General features: G+C 40.1%; 1 protein-coding gene across 5 annotated transcripts in view; it reads right to left on the reverse strand.

The window, feature by feature from the left end:
* OXR1 (oxidation resistance 1) overlaps positions 1-23208 on the reverse strand; it is a 290302-nt gene that overhangs the window by 127223 nt on the left and 139871 nt on the right. For 4 of the 5 annotated variants that reach the window (XM_056331091.1, XM_056331090.1, XM_056331088.1 and 1 more), the window contains one exon: positions 9616-9812. In XM_056331091.1, the coding sequence (XP_056187066.1) occupies positions 9616-9812 (197 nt within the window). Of the gene's footprint in view, positions 1-9615; positions 9813-17193; positions 17360-23208 lie in introns of all 5 variants that reach the window. The other variant, XM_056331087.1, reaches the window with a different exon arrangement.

Genomic DNA, 23208 nt, shown 5'->3' on the forward strand with positions numbered 1-23208 from the left:
CTTGAATGCAGGAAAGGGTACAAAATAGTTGAAAAAAAGAAAGAAAAAAGGAAAAAATGGCAGCAGAAGAGGAATCTGTTCAAACAGCTCGTTTGGAGCCCAGTATGTGCTGCAAGATATTTGGTGGTCCCTCATGTTCAGGACCCAGACATGCCAAACGGTGGGTGGGTGCTGTCCCAGTGCGGTGAGAATGGCTTGAATTAGATCATTGCCAGACTCACAGGAAAGCAATCTGCTCACAGGGGAGGGGGACAGTCCCACCCCATCAGCGCAGGCCACCCTGCCTCAGCACAACCACAGCATCTGAAACACGTCATGGCAACAGACTGGTTGTGCCTCTTGCACCAAGGATCAGGTAGGGTTGGAGGTTGTCCGGTCCTATCCATGCAGAGCATCAACCGGATTTGGCCACTCCACCACTGTATTACAAACCAACTTCTGCTTTAGTGTAGCTACCCCAGAATAAGTAACATTAGACTTTGATCTTAGATTTCGTGCTCACATATACGTGGTATGGAAGGAAACTTAACTGGCTTCACCACCTCAACGTGGTGGGAGCTGCAGAGGGAAGGGAAGTCACTTTCCAAACTCAGATTGCCTTCAGCATTTGTGCTCTGGTCCCTTCCAAATGCCCTTTTTCTACCTCCGCCCCCCATCTCTGCAGGCTTTTTTATGGATTTAATGAAAACTTATGGGAACAAATAAAATCTATATATCATTTGACACTTTCAATGAACTTAGGTCTCTGATTAACACCCAAAAATCATAGCTTCCATAATACTTACACAGATAACAGAAAGGATCCCTAAAACAGAAATATCAGAGTCCCCTTGCACTAACAGGTCTTCTGTGATATTTTACGTGTTTTTGTTTTTTATTTTTTGTTGGTTTTTTTGTTTTTTTAAGAGTGGGGAATCAGATTAAAAGGTTATGAATTCAGCTATGTTAAACATTTTCTTTTTAATTTTAAAAAATCACAAATTTTATAAACAGTTTTAGTGCAGGTTTTTTTAGCCATATAGAATTATCAAGCTGTCTGGTAAACTCACATTTAATTTCAGAATGATTAAAATAGGAATAATCACAATAGGTGCTTTGGTGTGACAATATTCCCTCTTCCAACTGAGAAATTTACCAGATAAAATAACTGGAAATCAATGTAGTCTAGCAGTCCGTGATGAAGACTGCAAATTTTGGGCTCTTAGTAGTGGCCGAGGTGGGTGTTCTCCGCTGATGACAGCGGTAAGCTAGAAACAGCCCCCTGCTTGTGTAGGAAAACTCACTCCCTCCAATTTCAAGCCTGAATCAGGCTTGGACAGACCTCAGGAGGTCTGAAGTCTGATCACCTGCTCAAAGCAGGGTCACCTATGAGATCAGACTAGGTTGTTCAGGGCTTTACCCTGTTGGGTCTTAAAAAAACCTCTAGACACCTGGCAACCTCTCTGTGCATCCTGATGCACTGCTTGACTCTCCCCACGGGGGAAAATAATAATAAATAAATCCTTATATCAGGTCTAAACCTCTTAGATTCCAATTTAGGCTAACTATCTCCCACTGTGTCCCAAGAACTTCTACGGATCGAGATTTTTCTCAAGAGATCCCTGACTTAGCCCACTCCCAATACCAGTAATTATTGTTCTCCAGCAGCCTGTCCCCTGGCTCAAAAGCCTCAGCCTTATTGCATCTGCTATCCCTAAATCACTCAGCTACTTCAGCAGTGAATCCACATTTTCCTTGTTTGCGTTTTGCTGTTAGAAGGAAGAATCTACTATTTGTGCAGTACTCAAAAGGCTGGTGCTTAAACTACATTTGAGGTGTTAGAAATCATGCCCCTTTTTCTGTCATTTTTCCCTTACATAGAAGGTCTCCAAGAAGAGAGAGGCTGAAGGTGGTGCGCCCTCTGTCAGTATAGAGCTTACAAGTCAAATCAATTTCTCTGTTGTTTCTTTTTTCTCTCCCAGAGATTCAACTTTTAGTATCACCAGAGTACATATTATTAGCTGATCTTGCAAGTTGAGTAGCTTGCCTATAGAACTATAAAAGGTTTCAGCTTTGCCCTGATGTAAAGCAAGGAAATTATAAAATCCTGAAACACTTCTTGTCCAAGTTGACTCAGTAGATGATATGATAGCAATCTATAAGATTAAAAACAAAACCAGATGCTAAGGAAAGGGACATGCTGAGATGAAAGGACATTAATGAGCATCACTCTTCTGGTGGATGTTGTCTCTATAGCTCAGAACTCATATATATTCAAAGGATACATAGTATATGTAAAGGACAACAGAAGGATTCAACATTTTAAACTGGCTTTTAACAGCTCAAAGTTCTACATTCAAAAAAAAAAAAAAAAAAAAAAAAAAAAAAAAAAAAAAGACAAAGACAAGAACAAATGGTTGCCTAATGGTTGCCTGCTCATCCAGAGTAGCTATGTGATCAGAATCACTAACAAAAATCCTCAGGCAAGGTGAACGAGTAAGATTTTTGCATAGTTACTGTTGCTATGAAAGCCACTTATTATCCACACATTCCACAAATTATTTCCCTTTCCTTATCACTCTCAAACAGGTAATAATGTGCTAGGGAAATCGAAGCAGTTGGAATGATGTTCCTCAAAAAGCAGTGAGCATTCAACAAGGAAATTGCAAGTGCATTGAATAGGACACAGTCAGACTGCAAATGTGCGCAAACAGCACTTGGGTCCTCCGAGAGTTGGGAGCTTCATCTCCCATCTGTCCTTCCCTAAAAAGGAGAGGACACAGCCCAAATTTACAGCATTTAATGCACCAAACTCCACCACTTATCCAACAGCTTCTAATATACCTACCTATGTAACATGCTTTGCTTGTCTTAGCAATAAGCAAGAGCAAATAGGGGGGAAACTGGATATTTGGGAGCCACTACAGAAAGGAACCACATTAAATTCTGCAGAAGAGTAGAGGCAAATAAACCCAACTGCCAAATGATAAGAAGAACCTTTTAAAGACACGTTTGGAAAGAAAGTGGAGTATTCTTTGCAGGAAAACCTCTCCACAGTAAATACATAAATTATTATCTGATCACGTCCCCTAAAAGGCGTAGGATATTTCTAGAGCACTCCAAATAAAATCTGTCTGAGCAGGAAGGGATTTAAGCACTAAAAAAGAAACAGCCACAATGCCACAGTGTGTTCCCTTCAAGTAAGTTCTATGCTTATTTTAGAGGAGAGGGCAAGAGGCAGTCCCTTGACTTTGTTTTTAATCAGTGACCACAACAGCAAATAGTCCCATGAGATAAACCCCATAAGATTCTCAGCTTGATTGTAAATAAGCATATATTTTCAGGTGCAACAATGTTCTCCTTTTCCAGTTTTGAGTCCAACAGCAGATTCACTGTCATGCCTGACCAATGGTCTATGGCTTTTTCACACGAGCTCTCTAAAATGGCTCAGCTGGCCCGTAAGTGACAAAGTTCCATCAGGGTAACAGATCTCCGACACATGAAATCACCACTTGAGCTGATGTTAGTCCTGCATAACATATTTGCAGACAGCGTGATACCATATAAGTTTAGTAATAAATGCAGATGAATTAGCACTTAATTAACAAACATGTAGCCCTGATGTATTCCAATGCAAGTAATAATTTTATGGAAGCAGCCTGGAAAGTATGCAAACAGAAATAAAGTATATCTACTGCATGTGTAAACAATATGAATTTATTTATGCTTCCAAGTCATTGTAAAAGTCACAACTTAAATGGACTAACTTGAAAGCATATAGCGTGAGAGTTAGGTACAGTTTTATCCACTGAATAGTAGCTTGGTCAGTTTTCAAGTAGTTCTCCCTTTCATAAACAGGAAGAACTCACTTACTAATCACTTGAAAAAAAGATTTTGTTTTAGATTTCCTGACAAAATCTTCTCTATTATATTCTTTATTGCTCTAAAAACACTCTCTCATACTGTTTTGTGCATTAATAATAACTCTTGTGACCAGTCATTACTTACATTTATATGCCATTGAATTCTCTGGAAGATCCATCTTCTTATAACAGTAATACATTTTGAAGTACTAAATTAGCAGTAATGACTAAACAAACCCCACTAAATTTAAAGTGACTACGCACAGAAATGGCCTCTCTTACAAACAAGATTATGAGTCCACAGGAAAGTCTTTCTTTTCCTTTATCAATTTGGCATTAGGTACTAGGCACTTGTTTTGGAAACTTAGTCAATTAGTATGTATTTGTTCAGAGCTGTTTATCTGAAAAGCTTAATTTCTCTTCCACACTGATTTTATATCAGTTAATTCTACTACTCTGAATAGATAACATGTCAATATTCAAGGAATATACAAATGTAGAGTACTAGTATGGCCAGGTCAAGCTAGTAGAAGACATTTTCTCTGTTAAGGCTTCTACTCATCTCATTTGCACGAGAGATTGGAAAAGAAAAGAGCTTGTTCCTTTTTTTTATTATTATTTTTACAAGTGGAACATGAAATAGTTCCATTAAAAATGAACCACTAAAGGGGAGGGAACTTTGGCAATTAGCATTTCCCAAGCATCCTCATGCTGTATATTATGTATACATATACATAACTTGTGTATGCTATCTAAACTACTGTGTGTGTGTAGCTGTAGCAGCAATACCTTCCACTGATGATAGAGGCTATACTAACAGAAGACGCCTCCTGAGACAGTTGACAGCTGTCTTCTAAACGAAATAAGCTGTGCTAGCAGAAGCCTGTACAGCAACATTTGCATTAAGGCTTTTATTAGAAGGTATAATAAAAATTGCTGTGTTCCTCCTCTCTCCTCCAACACTGTACTTCGAACATTTTCTAGTATTAATTGCTGCCCTGCTTCATGATTTCTTTTGCCCGATTCCTAGAATCAAGAGAATATTTTTATGCAACCATCTTATTTTTCACATAACGTATTTACTCCACACAAGTGCTGCAGTTTCATTTCAATGGTAAACAGAACAAAAGAAGGCCTTTTACATCTACAGAACCGGAGTTACTAGGTAGATAGTCTACTGGGCATATCCTCTTAGAGGCATCTAAGCCCTACAGACCAGGCTTTCATGGCTTTGATGACAACCACAGTATACACCTCAAGTGTATGTCTTTATAGGGTAACAACATTAGCTACTTCAGTCACCTTAATAAATTACTACACGAATCTTCTGAGGCATCATACCATGAAGTATGATTCTACAGCCCTTCAGTTGGGTCCTACAAGCAACACAGCTGTGATGCTGCACTTAGGCTCACTGCAAGCCACCTAAGAGGCAGCTGTAGCCTGAACGTGGCATGAAGCTGACACAGCCTTACTGCTTTGAATTCAGGTCACCCATATAATTCTCCATTGTATAATATTCCAGCCCACTTTCTACAGTGCTGAAGACCCAGATACCTTCTTTTTCTCTTTTGAGGGAGCTGCTTGACAATAAGCACTTCAGAAATAAGTGGCCTGGATTTTTAAGTGCCTGAAGCATCTAAAAAGTCTAATTTTAGGGTTTTATTTTAAGTGTCTTGGACGTTGTTTCTAGAGTTCTCCAAAAAACTTCATCCAACCCACCTTGCAGACTGTTTTTCCTACACTCGCCTTATTAATTTAGGAGCTCCCACTCAATTTCTTCACACCAGTTCAGCACTGGAGGTGCAGCAGCCTTCCTGACTGCTGAGCCTGCCATATGGAAGAGTTATTTCTCCCCCTCACCAACCCTCCATTTTCTGTTTCATTTCATCCAAGCACACAACTTGTTCCCCATCACCTATTCCTCCCAGTTCTCCCTCTTACCTACTTTCGCCCCACTTTGAAGAAGTGGAACTGCACTCATTAAGTTTGGGAAGCATCTGAGATGCAGCCTGTAGGAAAGATGAAATGCAAAATGTGTATCTTGTGGAGAGCTCTCAAAACCAGGGGCAGTGCTGATGAAATTTTAAAGTCTCTTGGAATGACCAGGATATTCCTTCATTGTTACACATTTAACTTTGAAAGGACTGAGGTAAATCTGTGTATGCATAAGGTGACACAGAAAATTGTAAACAATTTCTGATGCTACAAAGTATTTAGGAGCAGTCTGCAGACAATGCCTGTATCTGCTCCCAGTAGCTGCAAGCATACACAAGCTGTGTGCAAGGTAAATGCTCATGTCTTTGGGTCTGCAAAGCAGACTGAGATTTATGTAAAGATCTCTGAAGTGTTCCCTGCATAGCCAAATAAATAATAATAATAAAACACCCACTTAAATAGTTTTGATTTTACTCCTTCCATGAGTTGATAAAGCTGGTTACACATTTCTTTATACATAATCTTAAGCTGCATGGCTATTCAACAAAATGGGCAGCCATTAACAAACCTGGCTAGGCCTTGAAGTTAAGTTTTAATAGGCAATGTGAAGCTGACGTACATTTAAAAACATATAAACTGTATATATGTACATGTCTAAATATAGATGTCATACTTTTTACATATCCAGATTTGAACTCAGTTCTCATATCTATAAAGTACTTTGAAGATCACTATGATTAATGAAAACAAGCATTTGTTTGCTCAAGTTCCACTAATCACTACCATAAACGCTGTCATTTGCCAATTTGGTCTAAGGTTAATGTAACAGAATACTAATTTTAAAACAAAAGAAACAAAGCCAGCTGAGAACATTAGTTTTCTAACACATTTTCTTGATCCATTTATCACAGTAATGATTAGTTCATGTTGCTTGATCTTGGACACAGATTGTTTTAGTAGAGAACAACATGCAAACAAGGGCAAAACAAGGTAAAAACCCGTGTAATTGCATTAGGCCAGCAACAGCTCTGATGCGCTTGTTTAAGCTATTTAATAGCCAATTGTACCCAAAACATCATTAGAATCCAATATCTTCCTATTTTAGAGTCCCAGTCCATTGCAAGTGTGTAAGTACATTCATCTGCAAAAAGTAACAAACTATTTGATCAGACTTTGACTATTAGAAATAGTTTTTGGCTCAAGTCATAAAAATGACTTTTAAATCAAGGGGGTGATACAGGTCATGAAGGATGCTGAAGTTGATGGGAGTTCTAAGAAGTTAATTACTCTTTCTCTCAGGTTATCAAAGTCAAAAACTCAGTATCAGAACAACTCGGCCAGTACAGTAAGCACATGCATCTGGTATCAGTACTGTGCTGTCCAAGATTAAACCTCTCATTTTCACAATGTTCAGGAATGTGTGCCATTAAACGTTTGTGAAGGTATTGAGGAACTCTTGTTTCTTCAATTTGCCTGAAAGTGAAATTTAAATATTATGTAGTATGCAGAAATACTGGCTCTAGCTACGTATTCCTTGTGGTCTAGGCAAGTCACATAGACAAGGCTGTATATACAAGGACATAAAACCAGTATCTCTCCCATACTGGGTCAGTCTAGCCAGGCCACCTCGCCCAGCACTCTGTACAATAATAACGAAGATCATACTTGAGGAAAACATGTAAGCTTGGCCAGTTTTTTGTGGTCGGTTTCCTTCATACTTCCCCAGGGTCTACAACCATTTTTCACAAACGTTAGCATCTGTTTACAGGCAAGTTGCCCATGAATGCTGTTGTCTATGGAGACACTGTCCGCGTTCCAGCATGATATCCAGAGAGCCTGTGGAGTATCCACCCCTGGAGATCACCAAGACTCAGCAAGACAAAGCTTTGGCTGTTCTGATCTAGTGTTGGCTGATGTCCCACCTCAAACAGGACATGAAACTATATAACCTTCAGAGGTCTTTTTCCAGTCAACACGTCTGTCAAACCAAGTGCTGCACAATATCCAAACAAAGTAATCAAACATATGAACAACATTCTGTTATTCCAGCATGGAAGTTAGATCCTGAGCCACTAGTGCTCAGGCTTTGTGATCACTAGAAGCACTTCTAGGTTACTAACATTGATGGAGTTCACATTGTAAGGATTCTGTAAAGGTTCCCAAAAGAAAATCCAGATGAGTCAAATTTAACAAGTAGATAAATGCAAACCTGAGTCTGTGCTTCCATGCACAGACTATATTTTGGGTGATCACAGAAAAACATTCAACTAAGGCCAATTTAACAATAATATTTTTTAATCCTGAGTTAGATTAAGAACTTACTTTGATGATGTAGTAGATTTCTACATTCGTTATTACCCTTATGCAAAACTCCCCCATTGCATCCCCTGCTTCAGATATGAAGCAATCTTGGCATATTTTTGATATTCCTTTAAGATTATTTGGAGGAAGGAGGAGAGAAAAAGCTATAGAGCAGTATTTCTTACAGAATACTTTTTAAAGTAAAAAGTGCACTGATTTAAGTATGCTTTGTCAGAAAATATGTTCCACACTTAAGTATAAAGGATTTATTTTAGGGTGCTACTCTCACAGGTGGTACAATAGAATGTTCTTTGAACAAGGATTATGGAATTTGAGATTTTGAAAGTAAAATTTTAGACCTATTGTCCAAGATGCTAATGAATCCATCAATGCCTTCACTTTACCTCATTTTTATTTATTTTGGGATTGGCAGCATTAAGTGGGAATTGAAAGTCCTGTGAGTTTTCAGAAACAGCCCAATTTGAATGCAGAGCACCAAAAACTGCAAACACATAATGTGTAGATTACTACTGCAGTTTCCTTCTTTAAAAACAACATAACTTATGATGACAGCAACTTTCAAGGGTTCAGATATAACACAATGAAAGGTATTTAACAAAACACATGTTTTCTTTACCCTTTAGACAAGTTAAAGACACACAAATAGTTACCTTGGAACAGGAGAAGTAATCACATTATACTGAAATAATTCAGTGGCACACAAATCCATAATTAAAATACATAATTTCTTTTTCTTAAATCTACTGATGTTTTGACTCTTAAAACCACAGCACTAGCATCCATCCCTCTTGTTTGTACCACTCCCATTGGCCCATCTGTCTCTCATAAGAGCTAATGACCCCAGCACAAACACTGCAAGGCCACTCTCCACTCAGTTTTAATCAGGAGAGAAGCAAAATGTTGCCACAGGAATCATTCAGGCTCAGTCCCGAAAAGATTTATAAGGAAGAAAGTTATGAAGCATCTTCCAGGGTGCCTAAGATGGTTTTATATGAATCATGTAGATGCTGAAATTGCAGAAGAATATTCAGAAAGTAAAAATACTCAGAGAAAGATACCCAGAAAAACCCCTAATTAATCCTTCACCCTCAGCATGCCTCCTCCCTCTCCAAACTGGAAATCCTTTCTAACCAGGTGCTTTCAAACAATCTCTGCCAAAACTTGATGTAATTAATTGTCAAAGACAATTATGTTCTTCCAATATCTTTCCTCCCAAAATCGCTTTAATGCTTTCTTCAATATTTGTGCTTAGGAGAAAAAAAAGCAGAAGAAAATTCTTTTAAATGGTGCAAGATAAATAAAGCAAGTTAATTCTTCAGGGTAGCTTGACATGACCATGAAGATACAACATCTTAACGCTCACTGTGGGCATTTGTAATCTTAGCAGCTAACTGCAATTAAACAAAGGAAAATAAACATGGGGGAAAAAAAAAAACAAACAAAAAAACCAAACAGGAAGACCTTGTGTTTTTAGTAAGTATATTTGATTTTTTTTCCGTGAAAGGAAACTCACCAATGGTGTAATATCTCTTCAACTCACTCCTCCGTGGATTGTGCCTTTGGGTGTTTGTGGTGTTGTTCTGTTCCTCCTCAGCAGTAGCTGTCTTAGTGGCAAGCAAAGATTTACTGGGCTGAGGTGTCTGAGCTTCAGCTGCCACTGGGTTGCATCCTGGCCCGCTAATATCCACCGACTGGGACTTTTTCTTTAATCTAAAGGCAATTTAAGGCAGTAAGGTATTACTAATCATCGTTTTATACCTAGATTATGTATAGAATAACAGCAATATACTCATTGTACAAAACTTCATGCATGTTGCAGCAGAACAGAGACCAGCAGTGTTAAATTATGCCTTGCATTAACTTCCCCTTTCAGCTCCTGCTCAATCAGTTACAGCACTTCCATCTCCATGGAGCTACAAATGGTAAACTGCCCACAGACCAGACTGCTGAGCTGCTTGAAGGATCAATCCCTAATCCGTTTCAGAGAAGGTGAGCTGCCAACAATTAAGCTAGCATTAAGTTGCTGGCTTAAGTTTCCACAGACGAGGGGAGTACAAAGAAATTAAATAATTTGCATTAAGCTGCTGAAAGCCCCAAGAGAAAAGAACTGACTTACGATCATCTGAATTCAGATGTAGCTCTGCAACACCATTTTTCATTCTGCAATAGTTTCAAAGTTTTGTTTCTCACCAAAACTCAAGAATCCCACTAAGCCCAGGTACCATTTTGTGCACTGCCACAGCAGTGGACAGAGGTAAAGAAATTCTCTGTCCTGCCAAAGAAATTAGTGTTATTCAACTCATTACTGGCATCCAGGTAGAGTATGACTTACTAACCACTATCCTCTGAGCCTGACCATCCAACCAGTTTTTTACTTATCTAGTCATCCGCACATCCAGATGTAACATCAGAACTTGGGTACAAGTATACTGTGAGAGACAGTGTCAAAAGCCTTTAATAAAGTCAAGGAAAATGACATTTTTGCTCTCCACTCCTCCTCAAATCTAGTGATTTTACAAGAGTTCTGTGGGAGAGAGACTTAGAAAAACTCTCAAATCCTTCCTCAGAGTGGTGGTGAGTACACTCTCATCACTGAATCAGCATAGTTCTGGCATCTCCTCTATCTTTAGCAACATAAAAAAGAAGTTATTACTCTTCTAGAGTTATTGAATAGAGACAAATGCTCTGTTATGATGCAGTTCACTACAGACACATTGGATTTTGTCAACACTTTTCTTAAATTAAATCTCTACAGATGTATATAGTTGACTACATGACTTGATCCTGGAAATAAAAGAGCTTTGTGGCATTGCAGTGAGATACTGATCTGAGATGAAAGGATCATAATAATTCCGAAATTTTGGAGCAAGTAAAGTAAAATGATAAAGTTCTGTAATATCAAAGGATAATTTTATTAGGGTAGTAATTTAATGCTAAGCAGCCTCCCTCTTAACTCTGTGATTCCTTAGTTTTTCTCCATGTATTGGTTGCAATTAAACAGCATGGATTCCTGCATCGAGGATGGAATCTGCTAGTTTAAGAGATTAACTGATTAAATATCATAATAACAATTACTGCTATTAGTAGACCAGAAAATCTTCAGGTTATGATCAAGCTCTGGAAGATACATTAAAGTATCAAAGTGTATGTAGCATGTTATGAATGACACTATGAAGGCAAAATTACTATACTCATATGGGATATTGCTAGTCCAGGGAAAGGACTAGCAGTTAGAAATTAACTTCTCTGGTCCAATAAGGAAGACTGCTTCCCCTACAACCTTTTCCCTAGACAGGCCTAGAGTGTCTTGCATTTCAAGCAACGCTTCTCAGCTCCAGTGCCTCTACACAAACAGTTCAGGATGACAAGGACCTTTATCTCTCCTACATATAAGAAAGGCTATACTGGGTCGAAGCAGATGTTCATCTAGAAAAAGTACAGGCAGGTGCACAGTGCGACCTTCCCCAGGACATCCCTCCAGGCTCCAGCAAACTCTGGTTTACGGCTTTCTTGAGTTAGATCGCTCGCCTTTCTTAGCTCTTGGGGTTAATTTTCCTAGTTTGTCCTTAATTACTCCTGAACTCATATAAACTTCTGATATAGGTGGCATCCTGCCTCGATGGGTTGTGGTTTAACAGTGCACTGTGTTAATTTTAGTGTACAGTAGCCACAGTAGCTTATTTTAGTGACTTGTTGAAGTGTCATTATAGGAAACAATGAACAACTACTACTCCACATATAACAGCTGCTTACATTAGCTCCTGCTGTTCAAAGAGACCTACAGATATGGGAAGAACAACTTGTCACTGTGATAAAACTATCTTTACTTTGAGGATCTTTGTCAGTGGACCTATCTATGGAGTCAGTGGGGACACCAGCCAAAATAGCTTGGGATGAACTAAATGAATACTTCTATAAGCATTGATATATGTAAAAATCAAGTTAAGACTGGGCAGGGCATCCTTGTGTGAGAAGAAAAGAAAGTTCTGGTTTTTTAAATGATGCTTCAGAAACTGAGACCCTGTTTTGAGCAGTTCTAGCTTTAAGCCTACAGCTGGTTAAATGTATTTACCTAAAATGAAGGCTGGAATATTTCACTGACTCATTAACAATGAAATGGTCTTCCATTATGATGTTAAATTCTGCTACATTGTTGAATATGCCATATTTCAGGTGATATAAAAAGTCTCTCTATAATTCCTTACCACAAGAACTCTTGGAAGATTTAAAGGATGACTTCTGGGAAGAAAATCACTAGTTTTCAAGAAGTAATGCTAATATCTCAGACCAAAGCTTCCACTGTGATTACACTGTCTTGCTTCTATGTTGTGCAAAATACTTGTGGGCAAAGAAGCTACAAAGTGTTCAGTACCTCCATAATCTCAAAATAAAATCAAATATAAAATCAAAAAGGCAAATGAGGTCTAAAGATGGGTAAGCGTATACCTGTCCTGCATTAGTCATTTCTGTGCTCTGCCCCAGAGGAAGACAGACAGCAGGTGACTTAAATAAAAATACAAACCGAAAAATAACATTATGATTTATATTCTCAACTACGTTATGAACACATTCTTCACCACCAAGGCTGTGTGAAGGACAGTCCAATTAATAAAGCTGTGAATTGCAGTGTGGAGGTAGATAATAAAATAGCTTGCTGGACTGTGGGGAATACCAGATTGTTGTGAGAAACATACTGTGTCTATTCTTCTAGAATCACATAGGAATAAAGGGATAATACCTATCATCTGAGCAGTAAAAATGACACATGGCCTTTTTCAGGTGACTTATGATTAATAAAAGACTCAGTTGAAATACCTATAGCAAAGGGATGTCCAAAAAGTTATCTACTCTTGCAATCCAAAATAATTTCAATGTAAGACTGCCAGGGTCATAGCTACTGAAGTACTACAATTAAAGAACACAAGCATGACACAAAAGCTAATGCACGTAATATTGTCAAACTGTTCTTGAGAGACCACGGTGACAGTGCTTGTGCTGCCAGGAAAGACAGAAAGACACAAGGTCAGAATGAATCCAGACTCCACAGTAACAGGGTCAGCTGAGTGGGACACCGGTTCAAGTAAGGACACAACTTTATAGGAATGACTCGAGAAAAACATGCAACTTACTCAAATGCATCTTCCTTCAGCCCACCTGACCCGTACATTGATACAATCATGGCTGAAAAATGGTTGAAAAAAACACTGCAGCCTTTGAGCTGCATCTTCACTACACCACCGTGTCTTGCAAAGAAAGCCTGAGTTCTGTGTTTTGAAGCCAAGAGAATGAATTCATTGTAAGCCTGACCCTTCTCCAGCGCCCTGCTTTATTCCTGGCTTCGTGTTGTGTTTGGTTTTGTTTCTTTATATTAAAGCTGCACAGCTGGGCTGAAGCAAGATTTATTCTTTGACAGATAAGAATCTGAATGTGAAATGCTTTGGGATCACATTCCTTGTTCTTGCTTTGTTTCAGGCTGTCTGCTTGTAGAAAAATAAATACAAGATATAAGAAATACCGTGGCAAATCTTTTTTATCTTTTACTCGACGTATTCTGTAGCAGTCTTCAACTAAGTTTTCAACAATGGGCAACACAGGTTTTCAATATTGCCTGGTGTGACCCAAAATGACACTGCTGCAGACAGCTGGCAGAAAGCATGCCAGCAAGGATTTCAAAGTCAGCACTGCACCAGTCGAGCTTGGAAATGCGTACTTGATAGCAAGGAAAAACTCCTAACTTGCCTAAGATCTGAAGTAGAAGGGACCAAAATATCTTTTTCTGCAGCTGTCCTTAACTTATAGGAGTACCAGGGGAGGGAAAACTATGCAACAAAAAAAGGAAAACCTGCTGCCCTTGAGAGGTGTGAAACCCTGAGCTGGTCATTGCTGTTGTCTTCGGGCTACTGGTGGCTTCTGTAAAATCGGGTTGTGCTCTCCCTTGGGAGTCAGAACAGACAGGCACCTTCACAGCAAAAGCGGTAAATTCAGGAGCCAAATGACTATGAAGGGCCACCTGGTGATGTTAATTGAGACAACCCATCCTGGGTGGCAGGTCAAGCAGGGCCAAAGGAGGGGCTGGTTACTCAGCTGCTGCTGACTGGATCTGCAAATGCTGTGTTTGCTTGCAACCTTGGGGTTTAGATAACACACCTATTTGTATAACTCCATTGCACTATTGCTAAAAACCCTTTAAACCCCCATTTGCTCCATTTATATCTTGCTTCTTCCCAGAACCTCTCACCCCATAACTCCAGCTGTCTTAGACCTTCGATGTGGTGACTCCTCAGTGCCTCTAACCCACCGGACAGAGGCACGAAGCCCACATCTGCCTCTCAGCACCCTGCCAGTTACTGATTGCAGAGGATTTGCTCATTTAGCTAATGCAGGAGCAATGTGCATCTCCAAGCTGTGTGATATGATACACCTGTAAGTAGATACACTGACTAGCTATTGAACTTGTACTTTTTTTTCTTTTTTCATCCTCTGCATACAACTGATGTTTTCTACTGCATCTTAGAAACAGCCTAACAGATGGCTCCAGCTTTTACCTCCTCCTGACCACCTGGTGTCCTGCGCTCCCCAGCAGTACCTCCCAGGAATGGGTCACCTTGAACAGACTGGTACCATTTCCCTCAAAAAGAAAATGTGGTTGGGCCAGGTGTTGGGGAACCTACCACCAAGTGCTCTGGGCAGTCCATAGATATGGGAAGTCCTGAAATCCTGGGGCTGTTGAATTCCCTGGAAAGTCTGCTATAGATTTAAAGAGCATTAGGATTTCATCCCTGATATTCACTATCACAAACATATTCCATTCCTAATACCATCCATGCACTTTTCATGTTATAATTGTGAACTGACTTTTTCTAAAACAGCAAGAAAGGAAAAAAAAAAAAAAAAAAAAAAAAAGAGGCATTATTCTCTAAACTTATCTTGAAAGCACCTAAAACAATCATGGCTGGCAGTCCAGTCTGAAAGAAAGGGGAAAAAAGGTGTTTAAACCATTTATGGTGGAAACAAACAAGCATACAAAACATCCCAGGGGCTAAGAACCTGTACTATTTGGTCTTTCTGAATTTCTAAGCAAAAATCCCTTACTGCAACAAAGATTTGGAGGAAAGCCTAGCTCATTCTTATCTACTGAATACAAAAAACCTCCTTGCACCACTTGTGACTATCACAGAGATTTTTCTCCACAGTTAACAGGAGAAGCAAAACTACTCATTTGAAGAGTGATGCTTATTCTTCAGGGTTGCATTTAGTATTTTTGAATGCCCAGAAGAGCTGGTTATTAATTTGGTTTCTTTGTAGCAAGAAATGTGGTTTAAACTGATGTTGACAGCCAAGATTTATCTGATTGTGGACAAAAGTAAACTTCTGTTTTCAACACAGCACTGCAAAGGTCTGACAACTTAAACACAGGAGGTGGCCCAACCCCCAGTGTCTGCACAGACTAGCCACAAAACCAGCAACTTTATTCCCCTGTGGACACTGCCCCCGCCAGCCTCCACATAAATCTGCATTTGCTCATGGCCGTCATTTTTTAGCTGCTGTGGTAATCCAGAGGGATCAGGTAAAAGGCTCGGGGTCTGCAGTCAGGCTCCATTTACTGCCTGAGGCTCCTTCTGCACACTTGCAATGGGTGGCAGTGCCATGGAGGGCTGCTGGAAAATCTTTTCTTTAATGCTCTTGAACGCCACCTGCAGCTCTGGCCATCCCCTCCCATAAAGAAGCCAGCAGGACTAGACTGATACAGAGAAAAACCACCTGTGATGACAATGAGTCTGTTGGTTCCTCCTGGGATGAGATAAAACAGGCTGCAGGAAGGAGCCACCGGCTGGGAACCAGCACAGGGACCTCTACAGCCATCAGGCGTGGGAAAGTGGAGCAGCAAATGGGTCTGCGCCGCAGGAGATTGAAAAAGAACCAAGAAACGAAGGCAAGCAGCAAGTTTGAAATAAACACAACAAAGTACTTCTTTGAACAGTATGTAATTGCATGATGGAAATAATTGTGCAGGCTAGGAGTATCGCTAGGTATAAAAAACAGTGACATGAGTCAGGCAGAAAACATCCATTAGCCGCTGTGAAACATGCAGGTACTTCAGCAAGGAAATTCTTTGAGCCAAGGATTGCTGGAAGATGGAAGGGTCTCACAGGGAAAGAGCCACTCAGTGCATGCTCCATCTGCCGTATTATCCCTATGTATCCACTGCTTTTAAGTGCTACACACAACCGAGTACAAGACGCTTGCAGTTCAAATCCCAATTGGTCATTACGAATTGCAGAGGGAAACAAAACCAACTACCACAAAGCACACAGAAAATAGAACACCAATAAAATAAATGTCTGTCAGTAAACAAAGAACAACAATGAAAAAACAACCACAGAAAAGCTCTTCAGACTGTTACTTCACATGTTGATCATGCAGCAGTTTTCTGATAATGCAAACAGCTTACAAGATCATTTGACAGCAAGAAGACAAGAACAAGATGACCTTCACAGGGGTGGCGTTATGAAAGGATTAGGAATGAATTCACACCTACACAGCCCAAAAAGCAATTCAGTGACAGGTATGTATCAGCAATGCAACATTCAGCTCAGCTTCAGGAAATAAAACAGTGCACAACAGCTATGTGCAGAAAAATAGTGGCATTTCAACATCATATTTTGCTCTATAGCTCCAGCATATGTATTTGAGCACGTACAGCAAGCATACAAAACACTCTCTTTCGTTCCTTTACACACTCTACCAAAATTTACCATGCAAGTTTAAAGACACAACAGTTGTTAAATATCAGGGACCAGAAAGCATACCAAAACCACACTCTCTACACTTCCTCGTCATCCTTACGGAAGTGGTCCCAGCACATGCAGGAAAACTGCCACCATCCCTCATTCTCTAAGAAAAAACAATGCCAAAACAAAGTTTCCACCAGGTTTTAGGGGGAAAAGATTAAGAATATCTAAATGATTGAAAAATTGGTTTTGTGATGTGTAGAACAGGCAACCCACATCCTTCTAACAAGATCTAGACAACACTGGTGCCTCGTGTTTCAAGGGCACATCACAGAATAAAGACTTAAATGAACACAAACCTTGTGATTATTCCTGGGAGCATGACAGCACCGCTACAGGTAAACCCTTGGAGGACCATTTACAGAAGACATATAGATAGGTTGCTGCCCGGTTACATCCATGAACTCCAAGCGGGGGAATCCAGAATCCACTTGTGGTTCAAGTGTGACAAGGCATTCTCATTGCCTGGGAAAGAAGCGTTAGTGAGTCCATGGGCAAAGGAGTCAAAGTGCTCTACACACCACAGATGGGACTGGAATGTACATTTGCAGGAGGATGAGGCATCACAGAAGTGGGAAAGTGATGAAGATGATGATGATGGAGAGGATGATGGCAGCAGTCACGCTAAATACATAACGTAACTCAAATAGTCACAGCATATACAAATAATTGGTTTTTTTCCTGCCTGAGCTTTTGTAAGGATTAAGAGCCGAAGATCATATGGCTTCGCCATGGCTGTATAAAATTTTACAGCTGCTTTACATGGTGGGAGTAATATGTTTTGCAACTGGGGGGTGTGTTTTGTCAGGGATGAGAATTTCTTGATAAATTCTTTCAGGATCTTAACAGGGTGGGTTGCAATGCTGTACTATTTGCTGACAGTTATCTTGATTTTGGACTTTTTTAGGAGATGTGTAAAGTAAATTACAATTTTGAATCTTGCTATTTTGTTAATAGCTGCTACACTGTTATTTAAATAACTCCCACTAGTTTCATTTTCTCAAAAGCTCTTCCAGTGCTTTATGCAAATCTACTTTAGTACAATTTGCATGGGTCTTGAAATTTCCAGCTCTGTAATATTCAGCAAAGAAAAATTCTGCATAATGGTTTTAAAGCGACAATCATTTTTATTTAATTCTTGTTTGTCTCACTAATGCTGTAGCATTATATCTAATGCAACTTTATTTATAAGGATGGATTCAAACTGTCCAAACTATCTTAAGGATCACTAAGGAAAGTCTTTTCTTCACCTGATTAGAAGGAGCTGGTTCTGAAATCTCTTTATTATAGCCTATGCAACCAGCACCCAGATCCTATTCCCTTGAACATTACTGTGAGATTTTCACAAATCCTATATTATGCAGGACCACATCCTATATTACCATCTTCTCTCTCCGGAACAGTGAATTCAGAGTTTTCAAAGGCAGGTGTAGCCTGTGACCTGGGAGCTGCATGCCATACCCTGAGACACAGAATACCTCACTTGCAATGAAGCCATATAAATTCGTAGCATTTTTCCATATAATTAACTTTGTCATAATATCAATTATTTTCTCTGTTAACTGCAAGTAATTTATGCATCAACAAAGCTGTTTTATCCACAGCCTTTAATTTAGGCAATTACATTTACATTTCTGATTTCAACCCTAGGCTTGACTGTTTTCTGAGTTGTTTACAAGTCAGCTGCTATATCCCTGGGCACTTAATGTTCCTAAGATTGCTATGGTATATGCAATCATAGCATGCATACATTTATGTAGTCAAATCTGAAAGCAAAAAGGCCTTTTTAACTTCTCAAAGAGATGGCAGAGAAGGTTGGAAGTTACAATGCCCCTACAGTACCACAGATCTGTTTGTTCTAATTGTACCATCTCAACAAATAAGCATCATCACAGCAGGCAACCGCAGCTCAGGTTTGAAGCACATGCTGTGGATATGCTTGTCCTAAGATACGGAAATGCAAATCTGCTCATTCTTCTGCCTTGCCCAGTAGCTCACAGAACTTGAAATGTACACAGTGAAACCACTTAAAGACTTCTTTCAAAATATAAAACAATGTAATTGTAATACATCATTATTATCTTCATTCCACAAGACATACATGGAATAAGACATTCTAATTTCATCACTGAAAATTCAGTGAGGTGTAAAGGTATTTTGTGAAAGGGGAAAAGATAATAAACATGAGTGAGATCCAGCCAGAAGCATCTCAACCCAGGCAGATACAACAGTCCATCGGCTGCAGTGCCTCCAGGCACGTGGGGACCTTCCAGTGTGACCTTCCTCCTGAGCTGGGCAGCCTGCCTCGTCACACCGTGTTACACAGCGCTGCTTGGCAGCTGCAAATGCCAGTCCTGGAACCAGAGGTGCAGCCAGCAACACAGACTCTGTCTTTAGTCCGAGCATTGGGACATGCTGCAGAGAGTGCAAAGACCACGCTTTGTGACCTGCCACCAGACCACGGTACAGGAAGGGCGTTAATCCAGAGCAGCAAAAATCTCACAGGCAAACATCCAAACTCTTCCAATTCCCCTTCCCAAATGGAGCCTCCCCTCCTCTTCCCAGAGCCACAAGACTCATCCCCACACTGAGGTTTGAAGTGCCCTTTGGGCAAAGCTATCTGTGTCCCACCAGGCACTGGGGCTATGGGGCTGCACTGTGAAAGCAATAATTGCTGTTTCACTTTCCTAAGAACCAGACACAGCACATTACACAGATGTTAGGACTGAAAAAAAAAAATAATATCTAGAAGTCTTTGGAAGCACCCACGTGTCTTCATTGAATACAGGTCAATGACAAGACTGGATAAAGCTTAAACTGTGAGCCAAACAGCACTTATCTCAGGCAACTAAGATACCCAATTTGTACAAATATCATGTCTTCATACTTTTGCAATATAGATTATCATTGAAATAAAGAGTGCAGAGATTTGAAATGTGCATAACATATTCTTCTGTAAGTCCTCATGGGACAAAAAGCCACCGTTATAAAATGAAGCAACTAGCGCCAACTCATAAAGGGCAGGCTCTTGTTACAGTGAAGGAAGGAACAGAAGCCGTTCCTTGAGGAAACTAAAACATCTAGTATTGGTCCTCACTAGGAAGACAAATGGGTTCTCAGAGTCCTCTGCAGGATATAATAATATATAAATAAAATCCCTGTGGGAGCACCTAACTTGTCAAAGGCAAGTTAGAAACAAGGCAAAATGAGAAATCCTTCCATCATCATAGCCAAAGCAGAACTGAGTTTTTGCCATTCAACTCATGTGTAACTCAAGTATTTTGAATAGTAAGTATAATTTTAGCATTTTGGTGAAATATGCAGAAAATATATAGACTGTATAAAAATAAGCTTTATATTGGTTAGCTTTTGTGACTGTTATTTAATATATACACCCCATCCTCCACTGAAAACACGTTCATTCAAGCTACTTTTTCTTGAGGGAGTTTCACTGGGCACTAGCCATACAGGTTTGAAAAAGTGCCTGTCTGGTTCTTTTTGCATTTCTGATTCATAAATCAGGTTAGTCAAGCTTATACCAGATGGCAGACAAACATCTTCAAAGATCCAGGAATATTTTGTACTTAAACAACAAAATTATCCTCCTACCCTTTCCGGCAGGAGACCCTCCTGCTCTAAGTATTCAGCTCCAACTAACCCCGACCAGCTTTCTCTTGTCACCTGGGGTCAGTAACATGGCAAAGCGGTTACCGGCATTTCCTCCAGAGCTCCAAGAACACCCCAGAGGGCTCGGTGGGGATGCCCATCCATACTCTGTTCACTGGGATGCTGAAGCCACACAGCACACAGAGATCCAGAGCCTTGTTAAGGTTCCGTCAGACGCAATTAGAAAATGTGAATCTGCTAACTGCACCTATTGAGAAAACGCTATAACAAGCACGTCTGTTTTCACATCTTGTCATCCCAAAAAGTAAGGAATACCACTTGATAAGCCGATTAATAACAGGTTGTACTAAGAGGATCTATATATAAAGGAGAAACTACATCTGAACAGATAGGTTGTGAAATAGTGCCTAGTTATTAAAAACAAACAGAAAACCCACACAACTATTTTGCTTCTCAGTTCTGTGGTAGTAGGAGGAACATTTTTAACAACTTTTTACTTTGTTCCCACAAGGCTTTAAAGGTTGTAAAGACATTTCTGTAAGCCTTCACCCTCCAAGCACACCCCACAAGCACTGATGCACCGCCTTGGTGGCCAAAGATACCGTGCACCAGGGGAAGCTCTGCTGGACAGGGAACAGGAGCTGCAGGAGCCACAGGAGTGAGAACCAGGACATAAGCATCCCCAGGAGAGAATGAAGTGGCTCAAGCAAGGACAGAGATTATGTTCAATGGCATCCTTCATCCCTATCAGTGCAGTTTTCTCCACATCCTAGCTTTTTTTTAAAAAAAAAAATTAAGAATTACAACAGCTAGTTTATCTTTTCAAGTTTCCTTACAAACAAAATTCCCTCTTGCCTCTTAAGAAGACTTAGTCTTGGGTCCTTTCAAGTCCTCCCCTGTAATCCTGGTTTTCTGCTCCCATTATCAAGCCACTGTGGATGGATGACCCAATGATCAAAGCATGTATCTGGCTGCTGGAAGCCACCGGAGGTTTAGATAGCACATTTCCACTATTTCAAAATACCTGTCTTTAATAAAAGTGTCACCATTCAATTTGATTTCCCCCATTTACTGAATGTAACGCACTTCTAGACTATACAAGATGTTGCCACCACCAGATGTGCTGGACGAGGCAGCAAGTGCCCTGAGCGCCGTGTCTGTGCACAGTGCCAGGACAGCCAGCTGCTGGGGTGGCACGGGCATCCCTGTGGCCTGAGCCTCAAGCAGACAAGGTTGGGCATTCCCCCGACAACTGTGACAGGCAAAATAAATACGTAGCCTGGTACTTACATAGTTCAGATTGAAATAAAGATGTAGGACTCTAAAAAAGGGTATGTTTAACAAAATTTACACATTTTAAAACAGTTAAACAACAAAATATGTTTTTCAGTCTTTCCTAGCATAAAAATATATACCCTGTTTCTACGCCACGTAGCAAAACTTTAACATTAGGGAAGAAAATACACTTAAAAAAGGTAGGGACTCTTGTTTTGTATCTATAGCAATGATATCTATAAATATGGAAAAAGATTTTCAAAACCAGCAAAGTTCATTTTGTTAGGTACAGACTGAAGGCTTCAATTTTAAATTGTGTTTAACAAACGCACCTTGACATCAAGTACTGCAGTTATCAAGTTTGTCAGTATTTTCTCAGGAGCTAAACTTATTTCTGACAAGTGTTCCCAGTCAATTCATTTAAAATAGAGAGCAGCATGATGAAGTGTGTTACTGCTCAGTCTTTAATAAACCAGCTCTGTACTTCTGAGTCTCTCCCAGCTTCCCAACAGGGGTCCTGATTCAGTGGCGTCCTTAGGTCCCTGCCTGATGCTGAGACCACCAGTGAGGTGGCTCAGCTGTCTCCATCCTGGGAAGGAGGTGACCATTAATGCACAGCACAGCTTATCAACAGATACCACCCAACTTTTTGTTTTTTAACATGTGCAATGTAAATCTCTAGCTGTCAATTTGAATGTCAACAGTGAAAAGAAAGATCAGATTTGCAGGAGTTGAGGTATCTGCCCTCTTTTCAGCATCCTAGTATGGCAGAACCATATTTCTTGTACCAGCTGGGGAAGCAGGTCACAGTTTGCCAAGGACCAGTCGGCTCAGTAGGCGCATGCACATGTTAAAATCTGAGAGCAGACAGCTAGCATCCTTCTATACAGTTATCTAGCAAGCTGCTACACCATAAAAACATTTAAATATCAAACCTTTTTATTTACGTTGCAGAGCATCGAGAAGCCTTTAAGAACTTGTATTATATAAACACAAAGTAGTTGATGGCTGAGAGGCAAATAAGTGCCCAGGATGGCACAAGCCTTTTCAGATCCTCGCCTTAAGGCTCATCTCCCGGTAAGCAAAATATTCCTGTGCAACACCAAAGCAAAATAATTCTCACATTCTTTCAGGATACATCTTGCGTCTGTGCTCCTGTGCTTGAGCAAGCTCTCGTGGGTTAGCAGTGTTTGAGCTGCTCTGTCTTCAGTAATGGCGCTCTCTGTCAGAGGCGTGAAGAGGATTTTGGAGACCGCAGCTCCTGGCTCTGCAACATTGCAGTAAGCACAGGCAGTTTATTCTTCTCAGAGATTTACAGATCAGCTGCTTGACTACTAGGGACAGTTACCACTACACAGCCTTGGTGGACTGAGCGGGAAGGAACGTGCTCCCAGCAAGAACTTGAGATACCA

This window comes from Falco biarmicus, chromosome 3 (genome assembly GCF_023638135.1).
Source record: "Falco biarmicus isolate bFalBia1 chromosome 3, bFalBia1.pri, whole genome shotgun sequence".
Lineage (NCBI taxonomy): Eukaryota > Metazoa > Chordata > Aves > Falconiformes > Falconidae > Falco > Falco biarmicus.